At 41.7% G+C, this 18773-nt stretch overlaps 1 protein-coding gene across 1 annotated transcript in view; it reads right to left on the reverse strand.

The window, feature by feature from the left end:
* Nucleotides 1-18773, reverse strand: part of TENM1 (teneurin transmembrane protein 1) — an 854513-nt gene that overhangs the window by 21780 nt on the left and 813960 nt on the right. Inside the window, exons 26-27 of the mRNA XM_058441351.1 lie at nucleotides 9694-9866; nucleotides 8402-8637 (exon numbers count right to left, since the gene is read on the reverse strand). Coding sequence (XP_058297334.1) covers nucleotides 8402-8637; nucleotides 9694-9866 — 409 coding nt within the window. The remainder of the gene's footprint in view (nucleotides 1-8401; nucleotides 8638-9693; nucleotides 9867-18773) is intronic.

Consider the following 18773-nt stretch of genomic DNA (forward strand, 5'->3'; position numbering starts at 1 on the left):
CTCAAAAAAAAAAAAAAAAAGATGATAGCCCTTAGCCTAAGTGTGGACCATTAATCTTTATTTCCACTCTTGTTTCAGTATTCAATCGACACTAATCCTTTCTCTGGAAAAGAGAAAGGGGGAAAAAAAGATTGAAATTTGGGAATAGCTCCAAGTTAAAAAGGGTATCTTTGGATAGCTGTGCATTGAACAAAACCTTTGAGTTTGGCAACTGACAAGCTGTATGGTGTGGTAAGAAAACTGTTTGGTAATAGGTTTTTAATAAGGGACGATGGATCTATGCTGTAATGCATCCTTTGGTTTCCCTTATGTTTTTTTCAGCTATGCTAGGAGACAGGCTTGATTGATTATTGTTCATACTAGGACCAGAGAGGAAAGAGGGAAGTGTGCTCTGGAGAGCCATGAATAGTGTTGCTGGCAGAAATGAAAAGGCCTGTGAAAAGAGGGTATATGGGGAAAAGCAAAGCCCTTTCCTGCTCTTTCTGAGGACTTTGTGTTCTAATTGTTCAAGACAAAATCCTTTCAACCCTTCTGATTTGAAAGTCATTCAGTTAGTTAGAAAAATAACATTGTACTAGGTTGATCTAAAGGCAATTGGTGATATTTAGCTGTTTTTGACCTACACAAAGGGCAATTTGCTATGGTTCAACCAACTACACACTTGCACACCCACACCTGTGAATGTGCTGAACTCTGAGCTATGATCACTGCAGTTGATTTTCTCCCCTCCTTAAGGAGGAGAAGGCTGAATTTTCAAGGACACTGTCTAGTATTTTAACTCACTAGACAACTGTGTTACTTGTTTAATTTTTGCTGAAGAAGTTGGAAGGCAAATAAGTGAGATGGGCCAAATAGCCATGTCAGAGTTTGGAAGATCCTGCATTTAATTTTTTTTGTTTTTGTTTTTGAGACGGAGTCTCGCTCTGTCGCCCAGGCTGGAGTGCAATGGTGTGATCTTGGCTCACCACAACCTCCACCTCCCGGATTCAAGGGATTCTCCTGCCTCAGCCTCCCGAGTAGCTGGGATTACAGGCACCCACCACCATGCCCGGTTAATAATTTTCGTATTTTTAGTAGAGACGGGGTTTCATCATGTTGGCCAGGCTGGTCTTGAAGTGACCCAGTGATCCACCCGCCTCAGCCTCCCAAAGTCCTGGGATAGCAGGTGTGAGCCACCGTGCCCGGCCTCCTGCATTTAATTTTTATGAAGTTGTGAGAATGGATAGAAAAGTCACAGTTGGGCCGGGTGCGGTGGCTCATGCCTGTAATCCCAGCACTTTGGGAGGCCGAGGCGGGCGGATCACAAGGTCAGGAGATAGAGACCATCCTGGCTAATGCGGTGAAACCCCATCTCTACTAAAAATAAAATATAAAAAATTAGCCGGGCGTGGTGGCAGGCGTCTGTAATCCTAGCTACCCGGAAGGCTGAGGAAGGAGAACTGCTGGAACAGGGGAGGCGGAGCTTGCAGTCGGCCAAGATCGTGCCACTGCACTCCAGCCTGGGCAACAGAGCAAGACGCTGTCTTAAAAAAAAAAAAAAAGAAAAGTCACAGTTGATCTTAAAAAGTACCACATGCTACTTTACTCTCATTAGTTTTAAGGTAATTAATTAGTATTTGATTTTTAGAAATCAATCAATCACTACATTAATTCCACAGATTTTTTTTATTGGTATCTCTTGGTAGACAATCATAAGCTTACTTAAGCCTACATTTATTTCACAGAGATGCCTACCAACGAACAGGGCATATGTTCAGCCTCTAATATTTCATCTGGAATTCCCATTTTTTTCTTTCCTTTTGAAAGATAACTAAACTTACTTTTAAAATAGATGGAATAAATGTGTAATTTCTCTAGAAATTTTATTCTTTAAAAATTATTTATTTCATATTTAACAAGAATCATTGTATGACATTTATGCAGGATTTTCTTTTTTTTTATTTTTTGGTGTGTATGTGCTTTATTATTTTAAAATCAACTTTATTTGGATAATTTACACGCAGTAGGAGTCACCAATTTTAAGTGTACAATTTAATGAGTTTTGACAGTCATCGAATCAGGTAACCACTACCACAATCAATCATGATAGCATTTCCATCACCCCCAAAACTCCTCATTTCCTTTTGCGTCAATTTAACATCCCCACCAACTGTTTTGTTCCCCCATGCAGGATTTTCAATTGTTTGTTTACATAGTGATTGATTGATAGATTTCTAGAAAAAAAAAGTTTACATGACATCATAATAACCTTTGACACAAAACTGCTTGAGTTAGAAGGAACCCTTCTGTTCACTCTTACCCAACTACCCACTGTAACTAACTTACAATCACATACAACTAGTTGTTTCTAATTCTTTTAAAGAATTTGATTCAATAATATAATGTTTTTTACTCCCAAGACACTCCCTTTACTTTGCCAGCATATAGAACCTTATCAACAGAGGGGATCTTAGGAAATAATGGGCTTTTGAGCCAGACTGCCTGCATTCAAATCCTGTGATCACTGCTTACTAGCTGTATGACCTCTCTGTGCCTCAGTTTCTTCATCTGTAAAATGGGAATGATTGATAATGATAAACCCATCTGGTAAGGTGTTATTAATAGTAAATGAGTTAATATGTGGCAGTATACATGGTAAGACTTCGAGGAATGCTAATTGCTGCTGTTATGGTTAATACTACCACTAATAATAGATTGCACCATCCATGTCCCTCTTTTTATAGATGAGAAAAGTGCAAAATTATGGGCATACCAGTTCTTCCTCAAAATCATACTCATTTTTCTCACCCAACTTTGGCTATATTATTTACCTTGGACATTTTTTGCACTATGCTAATTTGCCCTTGCTTAATTACTTTGCTGTTGACCAATTCATCTGTGTAACCATACAACAGATATTTAAAATTTTTTTATACCAAATCATTAATGCTCATATATAGGTGAAATGGTATATGAAATAATTCTTTCTTTCTAGTTATCTTAGTGAGGCTGATCCAAGATTAACAAAAATAGGCCAGGCACGGTGACTCGTGCCTGAAGTCCCAGCACTTTAGGAGGCTGAGGTGGGTGGATGGCTTGAGTCCAGGAGTTCAAGACCAGCCTGGGCAACATGGCAAGACCCTGTCTTTACAAAAAAACAAAAACAAACAAAAATTAGCCGAGCATGGTGGCACGCGCCTGTAGTCCCAGCTACTCAGGAGACTGAGGTGGGAGATTCGCTTGAGCCCGGGAGTTAGAGGCTGCAGTGAGCCAAGATCGTGCCACTGCATTCCAGTCTGGGAGACAAAAAACAAAAAAAACAAAAACACAACCAAATATAGCAGGTTCTATGATTTGGAAGCCCCAAGAATTCCTGGACCCCAAAAATCAATACTGCCCAGTAGCCTTGATATGGGAAATCTCCTGTCTCCAGGGGGCTCCTTAGGGGGAAAAGCACTGTTACTTGACTGAAAACTGCAGATGTATTTTTAAATAGATTAATCTGATTAATATATCTCCAGTCAGGCTCCTTATCTATATTTTCACAAAATAAATGCTTCCACCAAACCTGAGGAGAAGGAAGTTAAAATAGTGTTAAGTGAATGAAAATCCAACTCTGAGCACCCTGTAACTGAGGACCAAGGCAATTTCTGAGAATAGAGGGAGAAGCCAGAGCCCTCTTGGCTGCCCCCACCAATTCCCCATCATTTGTCAGCCTGAGACCTTGTGTTCAACCGAGCTTGTTTCTCCTTCTCAGCTCACATCTGAACACTCACATGTTTCATTTAAAAACCAACCTACCCTATTCTCAGTTATCTTTGAGTAGAGGAAAAAAGTAAATTGTGAGAGTTTTAGATAAGTCCTTGCTTCATTTCACTTGTAAACACATAATAATCCTACCTGATTTTATAATTTTGGTCATAAAGTGCTAAGCCCCCTCCATTGTTGTTCTTTTAATAAAGGAGGCTGCAGTTCAGGGATCTTGCTATAACCTTACAACTCAGTCTAAAAAATCTTATAAACAGCTCTGGGATCCAAAGCTGGGATAAATCTCGTATGACAACATTATTATCCATGGACATAGCAAGGTACAAACTGGATGTAGTTCCTAAACCAGTATGCTTTTGGTGAATGCCCAATTCTTTTACAATTGTCTCTATTGTTATCTGTACTCTAATTTCTCTATTGTCCAGGGAAATGTATTTATGGGGACAGATTGATGCAGCACACGAGCAGATACACGGACTAGATGCAAAAGTGCTTTGCAAGGAAGGAAGGTGAGTCAAACGCAACTCAGGTTGGGGGGAAATGGATTTTTTAAATAAATGAAATTTCAGGATGTTAATGTGACCTATTTCACTTAATTGAGCTGGTGAAGGATGGCTCAGAGGTAACAAATCCCTTGCCTGCTCAGGCTGAGCAGGGTATCATGTTTCCCAACAGTTTGCCTCCCTCACCTTGAAAAGGATCCTGACTTTGCATGAAAAAAAAAAATCACTGATTATTCTCCAAAGATAGGTCTATCCTTTTCTGATTTTTTTTTTCTTTCCAGCTAGAAGGTCTGGGGGAGGTGTGATCGGCAGCTTTTGGGAGCATTTGACGTCTATCATCTTACCAAATGGGCCTTTAAATGAACCTGTCATTTTGTCCTTGAACAATCAGTGCTTTATGGCCTGCACACTTGCAAATTACAACCACACTTTTGTGTGAGTTTTCAAAAGGGAGCCCCGTTTCCCACAGTACAGAAGGGGTTTCTATGTTGTATGACTTGGAAATTCTGTCTCAACAACTCTGATAGCTCCACCTGCCCTCAGTCTGAAATGACAGCTTCACTAGAAGAAATAAATGATTCAGTCCAAGGTATTGAGGAACTTGAGAGCATCAGAGAAGCTTATTCTTTGTATGCTTACAAATGGGTCATTGCATATTTTGGTCCAGGAAGAGAGAAAATTGGCATCAGCTTGTCCCCTGAAAAGCTACCAGAAATGAAGGGACGCCATCTCGGAAATAATAACGTCAGTGGGGGAAGAGAATTTGCTTTGTCAAAACTGGATTCACATGTCCCTTTTGGGAGGATACTCATTTCATTAAATTGGAAATGCCAAATCTGGGGAAATTGAGGCATCAGCATAAAAAAAATCACTAGGAATAGGGAGAGCAGGTAAAAATTAACCAGTTAAGCAGTCTCCTTCCTCTTTTTGCCTGCTTCATGCTTTTCCTGCCTGGAAGCCAGCCAGTTATCCTGTGCCTCCCACACTTGCCAGTACATTAGAGTCGATTATTTGTCTCTTTTTGTCAGCATTGAAATGAGGAGTCAGGCCCTGCCAAGGTAGCTCCACTGAGTGGGGCAATGATTTATAGATTAATTATTTTAAGGAACAAGGCAGCACAGTGTGATGCAGTAGAAAGAGTGCCATGCTAGGTGAGGACCTGCATTTTAGCCCTGGCTCTGATCCTTCAATAGCTGGTTGACTTTGGGCAAATCACTTAACCTATCTGGGCCTTGGTCTCCTTGTCTGTAAATTGAAAGTAACAATTGACAGCTGTGGTGATCAAATAAGATCCTGGCTATGAAACCATTTTGTTCACTCTGAGGCACTAAACATACGTAAATGATTGTTACTGTTATTAGACTTCTAGGGGCATGCCATGGTAACACCACCTGGCCAATAAGGGGCCTCATTTTTCAGTCACAGGACCTCAGGCAGTAGCCTAGAAGTGATATAGAGAAGAAGGCCTTGAATTTGTTACCCTTATAGTCCAGTCCACAAATCTGCTCAACTCTGCCACGGGACCGGAAATGGGTCACATTATAATTAGTACTAACTAAACACTTTACTTCTTAACACCAATGAGCTCCCAAATGTTTTATGACCATTAGCTTCTCAGCATTAAGAACAATTTGGGATATGGGGTGTAAATTACAGTTTATAGTTTCTCTCCATTATCTGTGCATATGGAGGACAGAAAACAGGATGGGTTGTTCTAGAAAATGGAAACTTCCAAGGTCACATAATAGAGGATGAGTTATCCTAAAGAATGAAAAATCCCAAAGTCACATAGTATATGATTTGGTTCAGAAAGCTTTTTTAAGGCTATATGCTGGGAGAGGCACTAAGAAATCATGTCTTCAATACAATTTTTCTGTGATGAGTCCATGAGGTCGATAAGCCATATGTAGATAATTCTTACTTTCTCTAGTAGTACATTTTTATTTTACAGGTGAAAAAAAAATCAAGGCATTTCTTAAAGCATTTGTAAAATAAGGTATCAAGGCCAGATTCTCTAACTTCCCCATCCAAGGCTCTACCCAGGAGGTCCTGTTTCTCAAAGAATTCCGATAGAAATCTTCACTGCTACCCACACAGAGGTTTGATATTTGGATTGGTTTCACTTCTCCATTCAGTGGCATATCTGGTAAATATTCTGTCAGAAACTTGTCAATAGAATTGAAACATAAAAATTGACTTGTGCACATACAAATTTCAGGAGCTTAAAAAAAAAAACCCAAACAAAACCAACCAACCAAACAAAAAACCACCCACTAAAGTCTGTGGCTGTGTGTTACCAATAGAACTGATTGAAAAGTGAGCACTGGCCGGGCGCGGTGGCTCATGCGTGTAATCCCAGCACTTTGGGAGGCCGGGGTAGGCGGATCACGAGGTCAGGAGATTGAGACCATCCTGGTGAACACGGTGAAATCCCGTCTCTACTAAAAATACAAAAAAGTAGCCGGGAATGGTGGCGGGCACCTGTAGTCCCAGCTACTTGGGAGGCTGAGGCAGGAGAATGGCATGAACCCGGGAGGCAGAGCTTGCAGTGAGCCAAGATCGTGCCACTGCACTCCAGCCTGGGCCACAGAGTGAGACTCTGTCTCAAAAAAAAAAAAAAAAAAAAAAAAAAAGATAAAGAAAAAAGAAAGAAAAGTGAGCCCTGCTGTAGATTATTTTGTTGATATCAAGCCATATAACTGGTTTGACTGCCTCTCTCTGGAATTGGGTGGTTGTTTGGGGGTTGCACTTCCACAACCTTAAGGTTACCAAATTTTTGATATGAGTTCTAAATTTCTTTTCAAATAATTAATATGTCAGTATGTTCAATTCTTTGCCTTCTACTTTTAAACTTAACTTCCTCATAAAGCAACCTTTTTCAATTACCTACTCCGCCCTGACTCATTCCGATTACCTGCTCCACCCTAAATCATTCGGATCACCTGCTCCACCCTAACTCATTCAGATTACCTGCTACCTGCTACCTGCTCTGCCCTGACTCGCGCCAAAACACTCACCCCGTCATTCTCTTTAAATTAGCCAATCGGAATTAGTTTAGTCTGTGCGGTCTAACCCTAGCCAATAGGGGAACGACACAGCAACACGTGCGTCAGGGATAAGAACCCCTTCCCCTCCCTTGTCCAAGTGTGCGCTCACCATTGCTCCATCTGTAAGGGTGCACCCTTCTATAGAAGTAACTTGCCTTGCTGATAATTAAAAAGAAAATTTTATATTCGAGTGCTATTCCTTTTGCGGCACTGAAACTTTATATACAACATAAACCTTCCCGGTATATGAGGCGTGACACAGGTGCTCAAAGCAGATCTGGCCTCAGTAGTGAGTGATTATTTCCCGCAGGGTGGCAGTTGCTCTAGGGCTTATATGAATGTTACTACATGTAGAAAGTTGGCCACATCATCCTAACAAACACTGGTTAATGTTCAAGAGGAGACAGGTAGACAGAGTGCTATGGCGATTGTAGGCTTTGTGTGCTGCAGAAAAGCTAACCGAGGTCTCCTGGTTAACTCTGGTGAACTGTGCTTGGTAAGGACTTTAAAACTCCCTAATCTATAACTTCCTCCAGGCAGCTCTGAGTACCTCAGCCCAATCTCAGTACCAGTCCTTTATTCCTCTGGCCCTGGATATGTATTCATGGCAATGCTATAATTCACTGATTTTTCCTCTTAACTTGCCTTTGCCCAAATGTTGCCTTTTGTCTCACATCCTTTTGTGTGTACTTGCGAGGTCTTTCCAAAGAGCTACCTGGAAAGCAGGGACCTGGGTCAACTCAGTGAACCTGATAAACATCTCCAGGGCATGCTGGGAGGGGTGCTGGAGGGCCTTCTTTGACTAAACACATTTCTCCAGCCAGACTTCCTTGGTGCCTGAAATTGCTACTATTAGAGCACTTTAGCTGGCTAATGACAAAGAAAGCTCCTATTAGAATGCTCATTTAAGGATACTGAACCGTTATTGGCCATTAGCACCCTCTTTTGGATTAGCATATCATATAAGCCAGTCAATCACCTAGAAAAGCTTTGGAGAAATGGGACTTCAGTTTAGGGAGGCTCTGCAGTTAAACGAACAAACAAACAAACAAACCAACCAACCACCTATAAAAGTTCTATATCTTGTGTAAAGTCAAGCCTTACCCTCAGCCTCCTTTCAAAAGCTGAAACGTTGCCTTTGTTTTGCTCCTTCCTCTGCCGCCACTCGATGAGGTTTGCACTGTGCTCTCCGGGCAATGAGATGTTGCATTTGCCCAGGGTAGGGTTGACTGCCCCTGCCAGGATGTGGGGCTCTGAGCTGAGGCCGATCTCCATCCCGCTGGCAAAAGTGACACGCAGGGAACCATCTGGACTCACCCGATAGGTACTTTGAGTATTTTCTGTAGACAGAATAGCAAAGGAGGAAGAGGGGGAAAGAAGGGAAGAGCAGGAAGCAGAAAAGAGACAAGTTTAGTTTGGGGAGGCACGTCTGGGAAGGGATAAGCAGGTGGGGTGCTGTGGTCCTATCTGCCTTCTGGGCTAGACTACCGCTCTGACAGGCAAACGTGTTCCCTATCCATTTGGGTCTTGTTATTTTCACAGCTGGAGTATCTGTTTCTTGGATAAAAGACTCTTGTCTAACACTGCAGGCCGTTTTTGTTTTTTTCTTTTTTTCATTTTTAAAGAATTCCCTCCCTCACTGACTTGTTGGATCAGCCTCCTCAGTTTGATATGCTGGGAGCTAGAATGAGAAGAGTATGAAGTTCAACTTAGCACCTTACCACCTGGGGCCACCATCACAGTTGCCGTACTCCACAAAATACCACTAACAAAAGTTAGTTAGTGTACTCTTAGAGTGTCTGGCGTCTCCACCTAACAACAGAATGAGGTCTTAATGACAGGGCAGAGAGAAAGCAATTTCTCTTTGTGCACTTCTCCTCTAGCTTCTAAAACATTCCAAATCCTATCATCTCCCTTCCTTTCTTCTTCTGTTCTTCCTTACTTTTGTGTCTTCAAATATAATGAGTTTTTAATTCTCTCATTTCACTTATATTCTTGCTTGGTGTGTACCCTAAGATTTTCCTTTTCTTCACCCGTGTTGGCATTGATCTAGAATGCTAAGCTCAGCTGGAGCCCAGGCTCCATTTATTTAATATAACATAGCCAGACCCTGAAAGACCTTTGCAAACAGCTGGGTACTGGGAAATAAGTTGATAGCAGAGCAGACTTGGCAGGGATTGAACCTCATGACTCCCACAGAGATGTGCCCAAAGTTGATATGAGAACTTGTAAAAGGTGTGAATTTTGTCTGTGTTTCAACTTCCATGGCTGGAAAACAGGAAGAGTACATCTTCTCAGCTAGAGGTGAATTCTGTTTATGAATGGTGTACACAGATTTCAAGGTGGATGTTGAGATAGGGGCTGTTGCAGTCAGATATCGTTGGAAACAATCTTACCTTGTTTTAAAATATATATGGTACTAGTTGCCGTCAAGTTGGTTGACATGAGGACATTTTCACGGTTGGAAGTATCTAGCTCCACTTTTGTCAGCTTCTCCAGGTCACTGTGGAAGCTGCTGACCTCTCCAGTGGGAAACGTTGCATTGGTCAGATGTCCCTCGGGGTCATACCTGAGGAATGTAACCAATCCCAGCTTTGAAGCATCTCGGCAGTGATAACAGGCCTTTGCAAACTAAAAATCACTTGGCAGCTAATACAGTTTAACTTTGAGTGATAACAAGTATTATAAACCTTGTTCAAGAAGAAGAAAAAGGTCAGAGAGATGATTAATCAAACGAAGGTATTTTTTGCAGCTTCTGAATTCTTGATGACTTCCTTGAGCTGTGCTGTTTTACAGAAAAAATATATCTGGTAATGAATCACCAGGGTGGAACACTGATTTATGAATCATGTCCTGCTGTGTGCAATGTTGCAGGGAGGCCTCCGTTTGCAATTTGGGTCGATCCCATTAGCTGTGATGGATTACAAAACCCAGCAGAGGGTGCTGTTGTCAAAGCAAAAGAAGGTACAAAAGGGCCCTCAAAGGCTGAGAAGCCAATATACTGACTTTGGGTTATGATGGGAAAATTATAATTTGCTGCTGTTTAAGTTGCCAAATTTGAAATGAATGAATCATTCTTCCAACAAAATGAACAGGCACAGAGGATAATGGAAACATGTTCATTAAAACATTCTGGAGCCCCCTGATCTTGATGTCACTTAAATTTTAAAAATCTTTTTAGGGTATAGTACATAATGTTTTGTAATTTGTCTATATGAATAAGAGACAAAAAATAATTACCTGGGATAATAGGCTATAACCTATATCTAGAAATATAGTCTAGGGAGTTTACTTTTTCCCAAAAAAAAAAAAAAATCAGGATTATTGGCAATCTCACTGTCCTTCAAATGAAAACTGCTTCCCTGAAGGCTTTTGATGTGGAGCTGTTCTTTTATTGCCAATAGAACCTTGAAAAATAAACACTTCATTAAAAGTAAAGACATGCACTTGGAAACCCATTACTGTTTTCTTTTCAAGTTGCAAATTACAAAATATTTAAGCACTTTTATTTGCCTTTTAAAATGTTAAATGATTATATTCTTTTTACCCAAAATGAGCAGGATTCAGCCTGGACACAATGGTAGAGACTGGCTGTACTACTCCCTCCCCCAACCATTACACAAAGTGGCATAGTAATTCAGTATTAATCCATTATATTCTAAAGAATTCAGCCTGGGTAGTTGCTCAAATTTTAATAACTATACCAGCCTTTGGAAGGCTTGGGAAGAGCAGTTGGACTGTACTTTATAGGACAGACTTGAACTTGAGCCTATACATAATGCCACCTAAAGTTCAGTTCTGCATATACATGTGCGTGTGTGCACACACACATATACACTATCAGTTAAAACAGTCACATGTGTGAATAGAATGAATCAAATAGGTTATTGACATCACAGACATGCCTAGCCTTAGATGTTAAATTGGGTCTCTCCTTTCTTTAAATGGATTTCAGTCAAAATGGTTGGCACAGTGCTACTATGCAGCTAAGGACTCATTATCAAAGAAAGACTGAAGAGTGCTGTTTGTTCCTGGGGTTAATGGCAAAATCCTTCCCTCTGCAAAGACTGCCCATGTTCTACCTGCTGTGGGGCTCTGTAGCTACAAGAAGCAGGCCCCTGGCAAGTACGGAGCATAGGAAGGCTCGAATACCCACTTTAGCCCCAACCTTGTCTGTTTGGTATTCCTTCCAGGGGAGGAAAACAATTATCCAGCCTTTTTAAGAAAAAAGTAATTAATTTATTTTTTTGAGACAGTCTTGCTCTGTCACCCAGGCTGGAGTGCAGTGGTGTGATCTCGCTCACTGCAACCTCCACCTCCCGGGTTCAAGCAATTCTCGTGCCCTAGCCTCCTTGAGTAGCTGGGATTACAAACGAGTACCACTACATCTGGCTAATTTTTGTATTTTTAGTAGAGATGTGTTTTCACCATGTTGGCCAGACTGGTATCCAACTCCCGGCCTCATGTGATCCCCCTGCCTCAGCCTCCCAAAGTGCTGGTATTACAGGCATGAGCCACCACGCCCGGCCCACTGTCCAGCCATTATTCTCCCAAGGTAGAGGAGGCAGGAGTGTGCAGGCAGTAGACAGAAGGAAGCTGCTACATGCCTTTCTTATCTGGGGAACTGTGGCCCCAACAACCTGGATTATGCAGGTACTTCCTCTCTGTTCCACATTCGGCACCAGCAACTTTGCCTCATTGGTTTCCCTTTCCTGATTTCTTTTCTTTTCTTTTTTTTTTTTTTTTTTTTTTTTTTTACAATAGTAAAACTTTTTTTTTAAAATTATACTTTAAGTTTTAGGGTACATGTGCACAACGTGCAGGTTAGTTACATATGTATACATGTGCCATGTTGGTGTGCTGCACCCATTAACTTGTCATTTAACATTAGGTATATCTCCTAATGCTATCCCTCCCCTCTCCCCCCACCCCACAACAGGCCCCGGTGTGTGATGTTCCCCTTCCGGTGTCCATGTGTTCTCATTGCTCAATTCCCACCTATGAGTGAGAACATGCAGTGTTTGTTTTTTTGTCCTTGCGATAGTTTGCTGAGAATGATGGTTTCCAGCTTCATCCATGTCCCTACAAAGGACATGAATTCATCCTTTTTTATGGCTGCATAGTATTCCATGGTGTATATGTGCCACATTTTCTTAATCCAGCCTATCATTGTTGGACATTTGGGTTGGTTCCAAGTCTTTGCTATTGTGAATAGTGCCGCAATAAACACACATGTGCATGTGTCTTTATAGCAGCATGATTTATATTCCTTTGGGTATATACCCAGTAATGAGATGGCTGGGTCAAATGGTATTTCTAATTCTAGATCCCTGAGGAATTGCCACACTGACTTCCACAATGGTTGAACTAGTTTACAGTCCCACCAACAGTGTAAAAGTGTTCCTATTTCTCCAAATTCAACAACCCTTCATGCTAAAAACTCTCAATAAATTAGGTATTGATGGGATGTATCTCAAAATAATAAGAGCTATCTATGACAACCCCACAGCAAATATCATACTGAATGGGCAAAAACTGGAAGCATTCCCTTTGAAAACTGGCATAAGACAGAGATGCCCTCTCTCACCACTCCTATTCAACATAGTGTTGGAAGTTCTGGCCAGGGGAATCAGGCAGGAGAAGGAAATAAAGGGTATTCAATTAGGAAAAGAGGAAGTCAAATTGTCCCTGTTTGCAGGTGACATGATTGTATATCTAGAAAACCCCATCGTCTCAGCCCAAAATCTCTTTAAGCTGATAAGCAACTTCAGCAAAATCTCAGGATACAAAATCAATGTGCAAAAATCACAAGCATTCTTATACACCAGTAACAGACAAACAGAGAGCCAAATCGTTAGTGAACTCCCATTCACAATTGCTTCAAAGAGAATAAAATACCTAGGAATCCAACTTACAAGGGATGTGAAGGACCTCTTCAAGGAGAACTACAAACCACTGCTCAATGAAATCAAAGAGGATACAAACAAATGGAAGAACATTCCATGCTCATGGGTAGGAAGAATCAATATCGTGAAAATGGCCATAGTGCCCAAGGTAATTTATAGATTCAATGCCATCCCCATCAAGCTACCAATGACTTTCTTCACAGAATTGGAAAAAACTACTTTAAAGTTCATATGGAACCAAAAAAGAGCCCGCATCGCCAAGTCAATCCTAAGCCAAAAGAACAAAGCTGGAGGCATCATGCTACCTGACTTCAAACTATACTACAAGGCTACAGTAACCAAAACAGCATGGTACTGGTACCAAAACAGAGATATAGACCAATGGAACAGAACAGAGCCCTCAGAAATAATGCTGCATATCTACAGCTATCTGATCTTTGACAAACCTGACAAGTTCCTTTTAGTAGTAATGGTGTGGGAAAATGGTAGCCATATGTAGAAAGTGAAATGGATCCTATTAATTCAAGATGGATTAAAGACTTACATGTTAGACCTAAAACCATAAAAACCCTAGAAGAAAACCTAGGCAATACCATTCAGGACATAGGCATGGGTAAGGACTTCATGTCTAAACCACCAAAAGCAATGGCCACAAAAGCCAAAATTGACAAATGGGATCTCATTAAACTAAAGAGCTTCTGCACAGCAAAAGAAACTACCATCAGAGTGAACAGGCAACCTACAGAATGGGAGAACATTTTTGCAATCTACTCATCTGACAAAGGGCTAATATCCAGAATCTACAATGAATTCCAACAAATTTACAAGAAAAAAACAACCCCATCAACAAGTGGGCGAAGGATATGAACAGACACTTCTCAAAAGAAGACATTTATGCAGCCAAAAGACACATGAAAAAATGTTCATCATCACTGGCCTTTCCTGATTTCTAAAGGGATTCCTCAACCCTTGGCAAGCTCACTCTATCATTCCTCCGGGAAAGCTGATCTTAGATGCTGTGGATGCAGGTTCCACATGGACTTTCCAGCTTGGGGGCAGTTTCCTTCAGTCACACAGCCCCTTGTTTTAAGGGAAGATCTCATATAAAGATAAGAGCAGTGGTTGCATCCACTCATCAGAACAAGATGACAAGATCAGATACCAATTGGGCCGTCCATGCATAGGGGTACAAGGGTCAGAATTCCCAATGAACCTTTGCAGTGACCTGTGGCTAAATCTGGTTTCCTAGTCCACCCACCCAAACACCTTTTCAGCTAAGTTATTGGTGGTCTTTGTCTGATAAACATTTTAAAGCTTATTTCCAAGAGCACAGGCATATTCCTACATATTTTGTACCCATCCCTCCACCCCATATTGACAGTAGTATATTCAGAGAGGCAAGTTAAAGATTCCTAGATAAGACTGTAATTACCCAGATAGATTTAGCTGGGAGACTGCTTCGTGTATGTGTGTGTGTGTGTGTGTGCACGTGTGTGTGTGTTTTCTGGTGAAGGAAGCAATGGTGTTGGGAATAAGATATTTCCCATGGGCCTGTCCAGTTGTTGGGTAGCTGGAAAGTTATATTGCCTCATTTCCTTTCTGTGGCCAGAGAGGCCAATGAAAGTGTACATTTGACTGTAACTCCATGATAAACAAAGCACCCCAACTCCAACACACTCACATACCCCAATTCTGCTAGTCACAGTTAAAGCAATCACATTTAATGGTATCTGCAGGGTGGTGTCTCTGATGCCCAATATGGCCCTGGATCAAAACATACAGACCCCACCTCTCTTCTGTTGGGTCATTTCCAAAGGAAGAACAATAAGGCAGATGTACACATCAGTGGGTAATTCCTACAACTTTGGAAAGATAGCTCAAAGTGGATAAGAAATAGAGGGAGACTTTGATTTCCTATAGCTTACTTGAGTTTTTTTTTGTCATCACAGGGGAATGCATCTTTCCAGACTGAGTGTCGAAGAAACAAGTTTAATCAAAATCTCTTCTGCTGTGTGTTTCCCTTTGGTGCCTCCATCCTTTGGTGCAGAGATACAAGCCGATATGCTCCAACTAATCCCCTCAGGCCACAGCATGGGAGCAAACCCACCCTCTTTGCATGGAGGGCACAGCACTCACCTAACCAGGCTGCAAATTATAGCTGTTGAATTGTGCCATCAGGAAATGACAGTTGCCTTCATAGCCATCAGAAGTGGATTTGGTAAGAGGAGATTTGATATCAAATTGTCCCTCGCTGTCCTGATTTTACAGAGTTCCACTGTGATGGTCCCAGAGGGCACCAGACAGTTAAGTATAGAGTACACTCACCCTTTTCCTCAGCACTGTCATAGGCTGTGTGCATGTGCACTTGAGTGAGTGTGTGTGTGTGCATGTGCACACATGTGCACCCCAGTAGAGCAAAGGAAACATTTGTAAAGAAAATTCAGAATCCATTCTTGTCCTTGAGAAGCATATAGTTTAGTTGGAGAGATGATATTTACACATGATTAAAAATATATTTGGCCTGGTATTTTCTCATAAGGGATAGCTTGCCCTTTCCTTTGAGGACAATTTAAGCCAGAGTTAAACTGTTCAAGATAAAACTAGAGGCTCCCACACCTTTGCTTTTAAAAAAATTGCAGATAATAGAAGAGAAATTCATTACTTACTCTTTTAAAGGAAATATGAAAGAGTCAGACCCTCTTTACACTTTCCTGTGAGAGAGCTGACCAACCTAATAAGAATTCTTTAGGAAATACGGGATTCCCCTTTCCTCACCAATAAATTCCTTTGGCTTCCTATGATTCAGTTCCAAGTCCATAATGTCCTTCTATCTTCATTTGTCCTTCATTCAATAAATATCAGAGTCTTGTGCTAGGGACCAGGGATACAGTGCTGAATGAAATTCACAGTCTAGTAGAGTAGGTAAGATATGCACACAAGTAACTCTAATGCCAGAATATTGCCATGTATTTCTGTAAAGAAGAAACGGTAGAATCTCAGAAGAGGCAAAGGTCATTTCCAGCTGGGCTGAGCAGAATAGGAGGAGGAAGAGCAGAAGCAGGTGGTGTTTGAATCCTAGAAGGTAGGTAGAGATTGGGGAGGGGAGGAAGGCATTCCAAATAGAGCTATGAAGAAAGGCACGCTGACTGACGGGATGTCTACTGGGGGATCAGCATTGCTGGAGCACAAGGTTCCTCTAGGAGGGTAGTGAGAGATAAGGGCTTATACAATAAAGAAGCATAGACAGTTTTTCAAGGGGATAAAAGGATGATCCAAACAGTGTTTTGGTGGCAATGAGTCTTGGAAGGGGAGGCAAGGAGCAGGGAGAACTCTTAGGAGGCTGCAGACTCAGTTCATATAAGAGAAGATGGTGGTCTGTTGCCTTCGTTAAATATATTGTGATTGCCTATCATTCGGATTTGTCTTCCCCACTAGACTGTACAGCTCTCACATCTTTAGAGGGAGGACACAGTGTCTCATTCATTTTTATATTCTCCGTGTCTGGAACAGAGTAGATTCTCACTCCATGTACTTGTTGAATGAGTATAAATAGGATGCTGCCAGTGAAAAAAAGGATGGGGGTGGATATGAGAGCCAATGTGGTTATAGAACAGACAGAACCATCGATAGTGCTTCTGGGAGGGCACACTCAGGTTACACAGACGTGCTATGGAGTTCAGCAAAACTTCCCTACCAGCCTCTGTTACTTCTGTTCACTCCGTCTTTATTTCGGTTCTTCCCAGAAATACCCACGATAATTCTGTTTTACCCACTCTTGATCCTTATCAAGGGCATAAAGCACAAGGAGAGGTGACTGAGCAAGGGTGTCAACTCTCTATTTCTAAAGACCTGAAGGAACAGTCAACATTTCTATGTTCTTGTTTAATTGAAATCATTCACCCGCCTGGAGGCATGGGGCTGAACTATACAATGCCTTAGTTCCTTTTCTACTCTGGGATTCTAGAAGGCATTGGAAACGTTGGAAACGTCGCATGTGTTTAGAATGACTGATTATTACATAAGCATTTCTGCATGGGAATCACATCCTATCCCCAGGCAAATATCTCACCCAGAGACATGGCTTGTTTATCTTGCCCGCTACCCCATCTGATCTTATAAGGGAGAAGGGGAAATCTGTCATTAGCCATCCATGATAAAACTGGGCATTTGTAAAACAGTCTAGAAGATACCCAGAGATATTATGAAGGCTTCTCCAACCTGTCAGTGGGTGGTGTTTTTGTTTGTTTGTTTGTTTTTTGTTTTCTTGATGGGAGGAGAGGATGTGTTAATAAAGTCTGAAAACAGAGAATGCAGAAGACGAAGGATCAAGGGATCATGTAAATGGAGCGGCTCCTTCGAGTGGGAGGGCTTCCCACAAAGGGCAAGGGGCCTGAGGAACTGTCAACTCAGAATGGACCAGCAGCAGTGACACGACTGATGCTTTGGCCTTAGTCTGGGACCTTTTCAGTTTAGTAGAGCAGAAGCCTTTGCCAGGGAAACAAGCAAGGGCATCCTGGCTACTCTTGCAGCCTTGTGGAGAAAGGCTTGTCTGCTGTGCGAGTTACTAGGCCCCTCCCTCAGATCTCAGCTGCTGCAGGGTTATTACAATTAGGAGCCCACCCATGCCGCCTCAGGCCAGTATTCCTGCCTTGACAATCACTCCCTTGTTAGCTGTTTCTCTGTGGTCAGCTTTTCCCCCCCCGACACTTGGGACACTCATGGGCAGTGATGCATCAAATACTAACACTTGGGGTGTGCAATTTTGATCCTGGTCCAAGTCAAATGGAAGTATGAAAATTAGTGAACTATATAAACGACATCACACTACATAATAAAAGCCCATGCACTACCACTACACAAGATGCGTTTTAAAATCCCATTTGGATTATCCACTGTTCAGGGTCATCTATGTCATTTTTCCTCCTGATAGCTGCAGATAATAGAAAGTTGAATGGATTACTGACTGGGCTACCTTTACACTGCAGTCCTCCATCCTGCCAAATTTCACTTCTGTTTCTTTCTGTTTCTCTCACGCTCCTCTCAGAGCAGAATTTATGTTTCCACCTTTGCAAACAATTTGTCCCCTTGTCCACATAAAGAAGCCTCCCTTTTACCTCAGGGAATTACTTTTAGGAGGGCCTGGTATCAGTGGTATAGCAGCCTTCTACCGACCTTAGCACTGCTCTGACCCTGACTAGAAGAGTAGGTCAAATGCTGTGTTCTCCAACTTCAGAAGGACAAGAGAAGACTTCTTGAAGGAGCGCTCAGAACTAGCCAAAGGACTAGAGGACAAAAGTGAAAAAAGTCAGATATTGTATAAAGACTGTAGGAGGAATTAGTCACATTATGAAGGTTGGAAAGTTGCTCATTTCTGCTTATAGGCAAGAAGGGACAGGAGCTGTGTTTTGTTAAGGACTGCTGCTCAGCACCAGAACAGACTGCTTCAGGAGAAGAGGTACCTTCTCCTTTCAACAGATGCTATTTGACCAAGAGGGTTTCAGTATAATTCTGGCTGGAGTCAAGAAGGTGGGAGAAAGAACAAGTGGTTATTCAGCCTCCCTTTTCATCTC

This window comes from Hylobates moloch, unplaced genomic scaffold, assembly GCF_009828535.3.
Source record: "Hylobates moloch isolate HMO894 unplaced genomic scaffold, HMol_V3 SCAFFOLD_7, whole genome shotgun sequence".
NCBI classification, from domain to species: domain Eukaryota; kingdom Metazoa; phylum Chordata; class Mammalia; order Primates; family Hylobatidae; genus Hylobates; species Hylobates moloch.